The sequence below is a fragment of the Stigmatopora nigra genome, chromosome 12 (genome assembly GCF_051989575.1).
Source record: "Stigmatopora nigra isolate UIUO_SnigA chromosome 12, RoL_Snig_1.1, whole genome shotgun sequence".
Lineage (NCBI taxonomy): Eukaryota > Metazoa > Chordata > Actinopteri > Syngnathiformes > Syngnathidae > Stigmatopora > Stigmatopora nigra.
The window spans coordinates 9,130,531-9,143,068 of record NC_135519.1 but is presented as its reverse complement, the minus strand read 5'-3'; the positions used below and the strand labels follow the sequence as shown (position 1 = coordinate 9,143,068).

The following is a 12,538-nucleotide window of genomic DNA, read 5'->3' as shown; positions in this document are numbered from 1 at the left end:
GATACATTTGCATTAATGTACATTTTTGATTCATAATTTACTGAGACAATTATAGTTTTTCTGATCACCATATATAGTATATCGGATTGGATTGGATAACTTTATTCATCCCATATTCGTTATATATAGTCATAGTAGTAATAGAGGTAATACTTATAAGTACTACTATGCTCACAAATTCTAGTAGACAGTCTTTTTGGACCTGTATGTGCCAAAGTGTTGTTTTTTCGGCAGAAAATGTTGTCCTATTTTGACAGTATACAAATATACTCCTTTTTGAAGACTCACTTTATGCATATTTATATGACATGGTGGTGTGTGATCAGCATTTTATACTTTATATTGCTAAACTAATTGAATTGTTGTTACAATATTAATGTATTGCAATTGATATTGTGCGGTAAATCAATTCGACATGGCTCAGTTCTTCCATATTTTCTAAACGCTCTGTTGGTATAGCCTCTTACTTGATTAAAAACTAAACATACATAGAGAATTTTTTGTTTTGGATTGGATTGGATAACTTTATTCATCCTGTATTAAGTAAAAATTACATTGACGGAACAGCAAAGCAAAAAGGCAAAAGCACAAAGTACAAAGCAAATCAAAGTAAATGGAATCATCAAATCATTAAGACATAAAGAATGGATGGAGCTGCTGCTTTTTCCTAACATACTTGGCCAATAATGATTATTTAAATTCTTGTCAAAGACTTATTTTGTATTAGATTGTACAAGCAAAAGTGATGTAATGTTAAAAATCTTTTTTTCCTTTTTATTTTTTGTTTATTTTTTGAACTATATTTAAAAAGAGCTTTCATGCTCTCCACCCACTCAACGTCACAAGTACTTCACTTTTTAGGCAACTCCTCCAGGCAGGCAGGCATCTCACATTCACGTGAGTAAATGAAAGCAAGCCCTCCACTGACACTTTCGAGGAGGAAATAAGAAAACTATCTAGATTTTTGTTTGTTTGTTTGTTTGTTTTCTTGTTTTTTTTGTAGAATGCTACTTATTGCTTGGTGCATCACATTTATTTGACTTCATCATCTTTAATTCAGGGACTAAAGTTTGCTTCAATTGTTGATTTCACAAATGAGTTGGGTTGTAATTGCATTGTCCGGCATCTTTTTTGTGAGCTCAACTGAGGCGTTCAAGTGTCCGCAAATCTGCCATTGTACGGCCTCCAGTTTCCATTGCAGTAATGATACTCAAAAGGCTTCTAAGAATCACGCCACATCGATGTAAGTATTTTTATATATTCTTCTCATATATAAATATACTTTTTTTTTTTCTAGACTCAATCTCAACTCAAGTTGATATTTTCTCTTTATACATACTTTTTATCAGAGTTCTGGAACATCTGGATCTTCAAGAGCTCCCAACCCATGCTTTCAAACAACTGATCAAAATAAAAGTAATGTAAGTTCTTGCAAAAGTTACACACTAAGGACAAGTACTGAAGTTTATATTAAGAGTCAGTCATGTTATTTGAAAATGATTTTTCCAATAACCCAATCTGAATATACTAAAGGGCTCATAATGATTTGATATTCATTTATCTATTTCATTTCTAAAACTGCCAGTTATACTCACGGATTTAAGAAAAAAGAAGCTATTCACATTATGGCTACCTTTATTCTATATGATTTAATTCCTCTGTGTTTACACTTATGAATATGATATTTGTACACTGTTAGTTTAAAGTGCACCAAAAGAAAGTATATACAAATAAATAGGAAGTGGACTACAATATTAAGACTAAGATGTGCATTTTATTGCAATATTATAATTTTCTCATGCATAACAATTCAATATTGGTCCTGTTTATCCTCACAAGGATTACATGTGTGCTTGAGTTTATCCCAGATGACTTTGGAAGTATTCTAGCTATCTCAATGGAACCTTATGTCCTGCACATTGGCAGGGTACACACAGAACATGTTAGCAGCCCATCATAGAGTTCATTAAATGTCATATTTAAATCTTAGGAGTCACAATCAGGTCTCCATATATGTTTTTATATCTTCCATATATCTTAACACTGAAAACTGGGAGAGGAGATCTAAAATGTTCCTTCATTATAATGAAAATGTTGCTGTTCTCCTCAGGGACAGACTTTATCAGCCTGAAATATTTAAAGTACTTGGCTGGTCAGTGATGGGCTCAGTGTACAAATAACTCAAGAGAGAAAATACAACATTGTGTAAAACAGGAGTGAATAACTGAAGGTTGTCTGAAAATTGTGCACTGGGAAAATATGATCAATTACTTTTGACAAGTTTTAGCAACCGTGTGCACAACTCTTAGGGTAATAATTATGTGATATGTGAAGCTGCTGAGGTGGTCGGGATGGACTTTTCGAGCCAATTGAACATAAAAATGAAATAAATTACAGTTGAAAGGGGCTGCTGTATGCTAAAAGTGCAGATTAATACCTTTTATTGGTCCTTTTAAAATCAAATAAAAACTGGGGGGATTTCTTTTGGATTCAAAAATACTTTGACATCATTTAAGATTAATTGCATTGCAATAAAGTAAGAAATTGTGGGATTTCATTGACATTTTGGAGTCACACAAAAAGGAAAAGAAGAGTGGTAGAGAGCAACGAGGAAAATGAGAGGTCAAGTTATTAGAAAACAAAACACTCAAGGACAAATTTAGAAGTCTGTTTACTTTCCAATGTCTTTGTTTAGACCTCAACCATATATATTTTCTTTTGGCCTATTTGGTCGAGATCACCCGTCACCGACTCTTCAAGTTTAGTATATATATTCATTTATTCATTTTCTGAACCGCTTATCCTCACAAGAGTTGTGCAGGAGGCTATCCAGGGAGTGGACACCCTCCTAATTGGTGGCCAGCCAATTGCAGGGCACAAGGAGAAACCCCATACCTATAAGGGCGACATGCTTACCAATTTAAATTTACTATACTCTTCATTTGAATTTGATCCTAAAACAGAAAGTCGGCACTTGTGATTTACTTTCCCGGGCCGCACAAAATGATGTGGCGGGCCAAATTTGGCCCCCGGGCCGCCACTTTGACACGTGATGTAATGTATTACATAATATAAAACACTCCCTGTTTCATATACACATCCAAATGACCTAATAAAAATGTTACTATCTTTAATTATGACCCTGAACATGGAAATTATCCAGTACATTTTATCCAATTCATTCAATCTTCTAGGTCATGATTTTTAATTAAATGTTATTTGTTTCAGTTCCTATGTATTTGTTTAGTCGCTTCTGTTGGTCTCATGTTACGCTGTGTGTTCTACAGAAGGATTTACTATGGAACGGTAATCCTTATACAGTCGCACGCATTCTTCTCCATCTGTGGCTTGAGGGAAATGTATGTATCACTTATCAATTGTATCAAAACTACTTGTAAAATGTAGCATTGACCTTCTATGTACTGAAACAATTTGGATCTTTTTGGTACTTCAAACATTAGTTTGACATTAATATGATTGCGTGACAAAATTTTAACTTTTAAATCAGGCAGTTTTAGTTGAAGATGGTCCACAAAATAAAGATCTGCTTAGACTTGCCCATTTTTTTTCAGATTAAAAACATGCAGTTTTAAGGATTGTGGAAAACATCACTTTGGAATGTACTATAGACAAAAAGCAGTGTTGTGGAAGTACTTTGTGTAACATTTGCTTTTTAAACATTTATGTATATCAATCAAAACAGCAGTAGTTGATTAAAAAAATTACTTCTGAAGTCTTAACTAGAACTCCCTTTAACATGCCGTTGACATATTTGCATGTATATCACATCAATTTCATTTTTAATGATTTCTCCCTTTGTATTCCTGTAGCATAATTAAACATATGAAAAATCTGAGGGCAATTGAAAAGGGAGCATTCACCGACCTTCCCGATCTGAATCATTTGTAAGTATAGCATCAATTACGTAGTTTTATTTTATATCAGCTTCATGAAGGCACGATGCATACAGCTACAGTATTTACAAGTGGAAATTGTCCTAATGGAATTACATTTTTCCAATAGGTGCATCATTGGCACTGGGATAGTGCACTTTCCAGATTTATCCACTATATCCTCCCTCGGATTCCCATTTAGTCTGTAAGTAAAACATAATAGAGTGGTTGCCAATATCCTTTAGGTTCATTCACCTTTTCCTCCCCTGGTGCTTGTTTCAATGGATACTTCTCAATAGTCCAAATCAGTACAAATACTACAGTTTGTTTCGCTGTTCCTTAAAACATTAACAGGGTCTTGACCCACTCATTAGTCTATTTTCTTTATTTATTTATCTGTTTTTGCAGAAAGGTGCAAGAAAACATGGCTGTAAAAAACATCCCTGCCAATTCATTTAATGGTATGGCAAAGCATCCCTGTGACATGTGAGTAAATGTCTAAGATTTGGGTTATTGTTTAAGATTGCAATTAGGAATTATGATTTTGTTTTGTGTGTACGTAGGAGCGGTGTTTTATGTTTGTTTGTTTGTTGGTTTGGTTTGGACTTACTTCTCAAATGTGCTTTTTGTGACTGAATAGTCATTTCCTCGACCTTCGCCAATGGCTCTGTTGACAGTAAATTTTGACCGTGACAGAATCCTGACGGGTAGCAGTTTCAAGGAAATCCACCCTTATGCATTTAATGGAACCTCAATCAGAACACTGTAAGTCTTCCCTTAGCCCTTTTTATTCATTTGAGCATAATTTTATGTCAAATTTGCGGCTGACGTTGTCTTTAGTCGGTAGTATATTATGCAATATGTTTTATACCTTTCGGTAGTATATTATGCAATATGTTGTATACCTTTTGGTAGTATATTGTCCAATATGTTGTATACCTTTTGAGTAGTATATTATGCAATATGTTGGATGCCTTTTGGTAGTATATTATGCAATATGTTGTATACCATTGCTCTTATGATGAAATGGTGCAAAATTATTGTATAGAATACTTGAAAATAAAACTGGATCTGACCACTTGAGGGTATTAGGCAAAAACAAAGTCTGCAATTCTAAATATAAAACCAAAATATGAACTTAATAGTAAAATATATGATCTAGCTGCTCCGTACAATTTATTTTTGCAGTTCGTATGATTTTTTTTAGCAATAAAATTACACTCAAAATGTGTTCTTCTGTTGCATAATGGATTGTGTTAAATTTTGGAGGTTATACTACAAATGAAAAGTAGTATATTCTGTTTAACCTTCATTTGATAAAGTAGTTCTTTTTCTGTATTGGTAGAAATTTAAGTCACAACAAATATCTGTGCAACCTTCCAGAAGACGCCTTCCAGGGAGCCATTGGCCCGCGTTATTTGTGAGTGTTATCAGCACATTCATTCAAAAAAAATGTTTAAATAGTCAATAAAATATATCAAAATTCTGGCACTCAGTTTTGCGTGGGCATTCAAAACCATTTTCACAGAAGGTTAACGTCTTTTTTTTCCCAACAAATGGCCTTTACAATGCAACAAACATTCAAATCTTTAGTATAGTTCTGGGCTTGAAAAACATTCATCTCCAGGAGGAAAAAAATGATTCAGTATTGATTTTAGCCTCCTACAGGATTTCATCATATTTTGTTCTCACTGACAGAATATGACGTCCATTATTAAACAGCATTCAATATCTTTATGGAACACATTTCCACCTGCCCTTGTGTCATGAGGACAACAGCTTTACCTTACATACTGCTTTTTAAGCAGTCAATAAAAAAAAAATAGAGTTTGAAGACTAACTAAATTGGCTGCATTGCATTTGACTATACGACATCCAACCTGTGTGTCAATCAAAGACTGATTTAAAACTGTATGTCAATCAAATACAAATATACAATAGCATTGAACAATGGATGGACGAAACATTAGGCATTTCTTTGAAATCGATTTATTGGGCACTTTTTTTTAGTCAAGGTAACCTGCTTTCTTAGTGTACATGTCTTTTTGTGATCCAGGGATGTGTCATCCACAGCTTTGACCTCTCTCCCTCGAAAAGGTTTGGAGAAGGTTAAAGACCTGAAAGCCAAATCTGCCTTTGCCCTTACGCGCCTACCACCACTAGATAGCCTGGTTGAGTTGGGAGTGGCCGAGCTTACGTATGCGAGTCAGTGCTGCGCTTTCCACATGTGGCAAAGCAAACACAGGTAAACAATATTATTTTCTTTCAAAATATCGGTCCTCTCAAACCATCATTTGCTTCATCCTCCTGAGAATTATCATTCATTAATGTTGAAGAAAACTTCCAGGAACTCCAAAAGCCATACAAATAAGCCAAACCTAACTTAACAACTGCTTTCATTTTCAGACAACAGGAACTAGAGAACCCCAAATCAATTTGTAAATTGATGCTCAAGTAAGTTATTGAAGTACATTTCAACTCTGAGAACTTTTTGAAAGAACTCAAAACAATGTTTGTTCTTTAGAAATTCTGCTCAAGGCACTGACTCTTACTTGAACCATCCAGAATTGAGGCACCTTTGTCCCAGCAATTCCAGCATCCAGTGCACACCAAAGCCAGATGATTTTAACCCTTGCGAAGATCTCCTGGGTCCCATCCTGGGCAACGTGACATGGATAATAGCTATTTTCACCATTGTTGCCAACCTCACTGTTTTGGTCGTCCTACTTTTTACAAGTCGCAAGTTAACCATCTCTCGATTTCTAATCTGCAACCTAGCCCTGGCAGACGCATGCATGGGCTTCTACCTAATGCTCATTGCCCGCATGGACTGCCACTCTCGCCACGAGTACTACAACCACGCCACTGAATGGCAGCTAGGCCCAGGATGCGATATGTCAGGCTTCCTGACAATGTTCTCAAGTGAGCTATCCGTTTACACACTCACCGTGATCAGTTTTGAACGCTGGTACACCATCATCAACGCCATAGATCTCAACAAGAGACTGGGCATGAAGCACATGGTTCCCATCATGGTTGTGGGTTGGGTCTTTTCCTTGCTAATTGCTCTGCTTCCCCTGGTGGGAGTCAGCAGCTATGGAAAAGTCAGCGTCTGTCTACCAATGGATATTGACACGGAAGCTTCTCGGGCATATGTGATGATCGTGCTTTCCCTTAACGTTGTGGCATTTCTGGGAGTTTGTTTTTGCTACGTGTGCATCTATCAGAGTGTCCGCAGGCCATTGCCGGCCAATCACTACAGTGACGCCAAGCTCGCCAAGCGCATGGCGGTGCTGATTTTTACAGACTTCCTTTGCATGGCTCCAATCTCTTTCTTCGCCATCTCCGCCACCATGCACGTGCCCCTCATCACGGTATCTCACTCCAAGATTCTCCTCATCATCTTTTATCCCATCAACTCTCTCTGTAACCCTTTCCTCTACACCATCTTCACTCGAGCTTTTAGGAAAGAAGTACGCTTGCTGCTTAAATGTTGGGGAAATCCTTTGAGAGCTTTTATCGCTAAATGCCCACAGCTCCCTCCCTACCTGATTCCAAATAGCAGCCAGCAGGAAACCACACTTTAGCTTTTAACTTCAATTGAATAATATCATTTCATCTTCTGAACCGCTTTATCCTCATTAGGATCGCGGGGGGTGCTGGAGGCTATACCAGCTGACCAGAGGCAGGGGACACCAGCCTACCATGCATGTTCTCGGAATGTGGGAGGAAACCGGAGTACTCGGAGGAAACCCACACAGGCCCAGGTAAAACATTCAAACTACACACAGGTAGACGGGACCTGGATTCGAACCCTCAACTGCATAATGCCTTTTTTTCATTAGTATTATGATTTTTATTAAGAATTTCTGTGATTTTAAAATTTGAATTTAATGTAATTTTAACTCATTGGATGCCATTGTACACAGTACAATAATCTATTTTGACCGGGAGGAAAGCTAGCAATCATTTTCTCCCAACCAGTCAAAATGGATCAGGCGTCTGGCACCTTCAGCAGCAATGAAATATAAACATTCATAGCCAGTCACCCCAGTTTAAATGAATGGACATGTGGATATTACATTGTCAGTGATAGACAATGAGTTGGTAATCCCTTGTTTTATCAATGAATATAGTTTTTATTTTCAGATACAAAACCCTGGGTGTGTGTAAACTCTTACCTGCCCTTTTTAGACTATGAATTTCACCAATAAATTATTTTATTCAAAAAGAATGAAGTGCTGTATTATTCTTTGGAATGCATACACTGTGTGGCAGACAAAGAAATTATTTTTAAGTCAGCAAGCAGTGTTCCCATCTTATCACAAACCATTTATCTCAGGACCAACAGAAAATGCACTACATTTGACCTATTCCCTCTAATTCTAATAAGCTACCCGTTACAGTATTTTATGTGTTTTTTTGTGTGTAAAAACTGATATCCGTCTCATTTTTTACAACATTTTTTTGGGTTTATTGCATGGTGCCTTCAGTGATAGAAAGAAACATTACAAATAAACAAGGAAGTCACATTGGTGACATGATACAAGAGTACAGTTTAAACCAAACAGTATTTTGCTTGACTAATTGCTGAAGTTAAAATGAGAAAAGAAAAAAACTAACAATGAAAATATTCATCTCATTTGGCACAGTGTCCTATGTTCATATCTTCCATCTTTATAACCACTCTAGAAATTGGCTGGCGATCGATTTAGGTTTACCCAAAGTCAGCTGAGATAAGTGCCACACAAGATGGATAGCTGGCTAAATAAAGCATTACCATTCTACTTCCCCAACAGCTTTAGAGAACACATAATCCCTTCCTCCATAACACATGACTCCATCTTTCAAGTGGAACTTCCAGCGATTCTTACTGCGGTGAATCTGCAAAGAACACAAATGCATTATGTTACCAGTTACAGGTAAGAATTTCATTTGCTGAAATGCCATGTACCCCAATACTTACTTTGTCATATTGGCAAACTATGACATTTTCCGAGTCAAACAGATCGGTGATGTCTTGCTCAAACACATCATCGCCGGAATTTAACGGATCCTGTTGAAAACAGAGTGCAGGTTTGAATCCAACAATTTGAAGAAGAGTTATTTCATACACATTTTACCCATAGGCCTGCCATTGGCAGAAATCCATTTAACTAGACTGGACATCTGTTGCCAATATTGTTTATTTTTTTGTTTTTATCTCGACATTTTACAAAGTAGCACAACAGGAACTAATTCATACCTCATCTTCTATATCTTTAAGATCATCAACTTCTTCACCATCACTAGAGGAGGAGGTGCTGTTCCCATCAGTGCTCCCCTCTCCGTCCTGTAAGGCCTTGAGCGCCTCTGCGTTTATCATGCCCAGGAAGTCATTCTCTTCTAACGGCACGACATCATCTTCTTCCAGATCGGAACCGTCCACCGTACCATCCAGCTGGATGATGTCTGATAGTTCATTGTAATCCAGCTCCAACTTGTAGGGAAAAGTTACACAAAAAGATGAAAAATCTTAATGATGCAGTGATGCATGGATTTACAAACATGAATCTTAAAAGGGTTTATGGATCTATACAAGTCGTAATTTTAAATTGCCTCTTGAAAAGGACACCAAGTGTGGTTTCAAGCCTGTGGAAAGAATTCTCACCCTTGACGCTTTTTCTCGCTCCTCTTCAATGACTTCCTTTAGGATGTCGTCAATGTCGCTGCTCTTAAACTGAGAGGTTTCTGTCAAAGCCTCTTCGTTGCTGATCTGGAAGTCGAACAATTGACTGACGGATGAGGTTTTGACACCAAGGACCGCAGGCTACGGATTCAACTCGTTCTCAGTCAACCCAGATTCCAGTTGAGTAGCGAGCACTACCTCATTTTGTTGGAACTCGGGTGTAGGTCCTTGCTGGGGGAGGCTGCTCTCCTGACTGTGGGCTAAAATAACATCATTTGGTGGCAGAATCTCCTGAGGAAGTGTTTCATTGGGCCGTGAAGAAGCCAGTGGAGGATCTGGTGGTTTTCTTTGCTCAGTCATCTTCTGGGCAGGTTGCGATAATATTTGCTGACCTGCTGGGGCCTGAGTGACTACAACAGGAACGTTGACCTTGTAAAGTTGACCTTTGGGTAACAGAAAGGAGAGAGTGTTTTCAGAACAGTCAGACCAAGGTATTCAGTGAAACGGAACACAATCTGTTCCAGGTCACTAAGTGACCCACGATTTTGGTGAGATTCAAAAAAATAAAACATTTTACCTATTTGTACCACAGTAAGAAAACCTAGTAAATCATTGCCACCTTTTTTCAAACTTAATAAGTATCGTACAGTGAATGTAATACCTTGACAGAAAGAACAAAAAGAAAGAACAGCGGATATTGTTATAACCTATAAAAATATATAAAAACAACACATTTAACTGCATTTTGGGAAGAAAAAAAACACATGCTACATCCACTGTATATTCTGAATCTCATCGTTAAATGCAACTTTTTACTGTAATACTTTTATCAACCAACCCTTTTTTTAAAAAATTGTCTTATGGTAATTTTAATTTTCCTTATACCACGACTATCATGCTTGTGAAACTTTTGGTCCAAATATTTAGGTCATTAATGAAAAAACAAAATGCAGAAATTATGTAATTATGAAAATAATGTAATTAATATAATTAGGGAGGTACACTTAAAAATGTGCACGTTGTTTGTATTCATATTCATACCAGAAGCAGTTTGTAGTGTGACTCCAGCTGGTATCTGCACCGGGTAGGATAAGCCAGCGGGAAGTGAGAACGTAGTAACCGTCTCTGAATTGTTCTGCAATTGAATATTTGGTACAGTATATACAATGTGAGCATAATAGTATATTTAGGAGTTATTTTTCCAGAAAGGAAATCTTTGAACGTTATGTAATATTTGTTGCACTGATTAAACCTTAGACAAAACACTTGATTAAGATTACATCATGTATGTTATCAGAGTAAACATACTATATAAACTTGCCTTAACAGGGAAAGTGCGAATACTCTGATTCCGTGAATATTCTCTTGCAGGGCTTTCTACTGGAGCTGTAAATCATAAGAAAATAAACAAGACAAAACACTCCCACTTTTCATTTCACTGCATACCATGTTGGTATTATTAAGCCTACTATTTTGATTTCAACCAATAACGCGAGCCTTGATCTCTTGACCTGTGAGTTCTGCTTCAGTGCCGTTATAGTTGGTTGGAAGCTGCAGCACAAAGTTGGGAGAGTCCACATTGTTCATCCTGATGTCGTCTATAGCTTTTGACGCTATCATCTTTGTCTCCCAAAGCTGCAGAACACAAAGTCTGGCATGTTTGTTTGAGAAATCTTGAGCAAAAATAGTATGCTTAAAACTCACATTGCGTAAATCATCCAGAATGCAGTCTTCAAGGCCCTCATCCAGGAACACCTCCCTCATATTCTCAACCACATCATCAATTATTGACAAATAGAGTTTCGCCTGCAGTCATTTACAGAAAAGGGGGTCAATTAATTTTACTCTAGCATTAAAAAAAAACACATTTTAGATACTAAGTAGTATATCTCCACTCCAAATGACAATGACATAGCACTATCTTCTATTAAAAAAAATCACATTAGACCCTTGACCACTAAAGTTTGCCTACCAAATAAGGAACTTAGTTTAAGCACAGGGTTGAATATTCATTTCCCTACCTATTACTGAGATGAAATCTGAAATATTATCTCAATTTATGAATAATACAGTGTGCAGTATTTCTGTGAATGAGATCCATTGTGAATATGGTTGGAAAGAATTCATGTTGCTCAGGGGAATTCATTCATTTGTTTTTTTATTTACTGGTCAGAATATATAGCCTCTGGCCCAAAGTCAGCTGGGATAGATTCCAGCACCCCCACAACCCTAGTGAGGATAAAGTATATATATTTATATATCATAAAAAGCTCTTACCACAACCAGGCCACTGGTCAACATGATTGAAAGCAAACAAATAGCAGGTGGAGAGCACTTGCATCAGAGCTAATGTGATCCATTGTTACTCCCAGGTGATAGTAATCAGCCTCAACACAGGCTTTAGGTGCCTCCTGAACATCCTGTTCAATTTTAGTAACTTATCTTGATTTTATTTTAAATACTGCCTTAGTATTATATCAACTGAATATCATTTTTACACACAAATACAAAGAAAAAAAATGCAGCACTAAAGCAGATGTATTTACAAGATATTTTGGCGTTAATTGTCAGGGGTATAAACAAAATTAAATTGCCTATTCAATGACTATAGTTTCAGAATATTACGTCTAAACACGTGTGCCCATTTTTCTTTCACTTATTTTCTTCCAAAGGGAACTTTCTGAGGGACGAATAAAGGGTTATCTTATCTCAGGAAGCCTTTCAAGGATTCACCAGCAGGTCATTGAAGGCGCCATGGTGCCGCCTGTCACAAACACCAAACCGGCCAACTGAAGATTAGCATTTCAGGAAACACTTTGACCTTAAGATATTATTATCATGTAAAGAGAGAGAGAGCCCACATGTTATATTAGTTGCAAGGCACATAACCAAGTTGTTTATGGAGGAAAGGTTGGGCACAAAATACACAGGGGAAACAGTTTGCTGACTGAATCCAAAGAGTAAAAGGGAAAAAATA

General features: G+C 36.9%; 2 protein-coding genes across 4 annotated transcripts; one reads left to right on the top strand and one right to left on the bottom strand.

Moving 5' to 3' along the window:
• The first annotated feature begins 627 nt into the window (after nt 1-627).
• LOC144205184 (lutropin-choriogonadotropic hormone receptor-like) lies at nt 628-7,704 on the top strand. 2 transcript variants are annotated; one of them, XM_077729375.1, is made up of 11 exons: nt 629-1,243; nt 1,350-1,421; nt 3,288-3,359; nt 3,831-3,905; nt 4,024-4,098; nt 4,302-4,379; nt 4,590-4,658; nt 5,239-5,313; nt 5,950-6,138; nt 6,300-6,347; nt 6,418-7,704. In XM_077729375.1, the coding sequence occupies exons 1-11, from the start codon at nt 1,095-1,097 to the stop codon at nt 7,478-7,480; spliced, it is 1,965 nt and encodes a 654-aa protein (XP_077585501.1). In that variant the 5' UTR covers nt 629-1,094; the 3' UTR covers nt 7,481-7,704. The 2 variants fall into 2 exon arrangements, with proteins under 2 accessions (XP_077585502.1, XP_077585501.1); XM_077729376.1 differs by lacking the exon at nt 3,288-3,359 and having other exon boundaries at nt 628-1,243.
• Nucleotides 7,705-8,349: 645 nt separating this feature from the next.
• gtf2a1l (general transcription factor IIA, 1-like) lies at nt 8,350-12,038 on the bottom strand. 2 transcript variants are annotated; one of them, XM_077729377.1, is made up of 10 exons: nt 11,839-12,038; nt 11,266-11,367; nt 11,073-11,196; nt 10,883-10,947; nt 10,603-10,696; nt 9,760-10,004; nt 9,544-9,702; nt 9,139-9,372; nt 8,860-8,949; nt 8,350-8,777 (listed from the first exon to the last, which is right to left on the bottom strand). In XM_077729377.1, exons 1-10 carry the CDS (start codon nt 11,860-11,862, stop codon nt 8,670-8,672), a joined length of 1,245 nt encoding a protein of 414 aa, XP_077585503.1. In that variant the 5' UTR covers nt 11,863-12,038; the 3' UTR covers nt 8,350-8,669. The 2 variants fall into 2 exon arrangements, with proteins under 2 accessions (XP_077585503.1, XP_077585504.1); XM_077729378.1 differs by having other exon boundaries at nt 9,544-9,648; nt 11,839-11,997.
• Nucleotides 12,039-12,538: the final 500 nt, after the last annotated feature.

Excerpts from the sequence above, each read along its gene's own strand:
- gtf2a1l (XM_077729377.1), bottom strand. The coding sequence starts at position 11,862 with ATGTTGACCAGTGGCCTGGTTGTG. Across the intron at positions 11,368-11,838 it reads TGACCAGTGGCCTGGTTGTG|GCGAAACTCTATTTGTCAAT; the intron begins GTAAGAGCTTTT and ends AAATGACTGCAG. Across the intron at positions 9,703-9,759 it reads CCGAGTTCCAACAAAATGAG|CCTGCGGTCCTTGGTGTCAA; the intron begins GTAGTGCTCGCT and ends TTGAATCCGTAG.
- LOC144205184 (XM_077729375.1), top strand. The coding sequence starts at position 1,095 with ATGAGTTGGGTTGTAATTGCATTGTCCGGCATCTTTTTTGTGAGCTCA. Across the intron at positions 3,360-3,830 it reads ATCTGTGGCTTGAGGGAAAT|CATAATTAAACATATGAAAA; the intron begins GTATGTATCACT and ends GTATTCCTGTAG. Across the intron at positions 6,139-6,299 it reads ATGTGGCAAAGCAAACACAG|ACAACAGGAACTAGAGAACC; the intron begins GTAAACAATATT and ends TTTCATTTTCAG.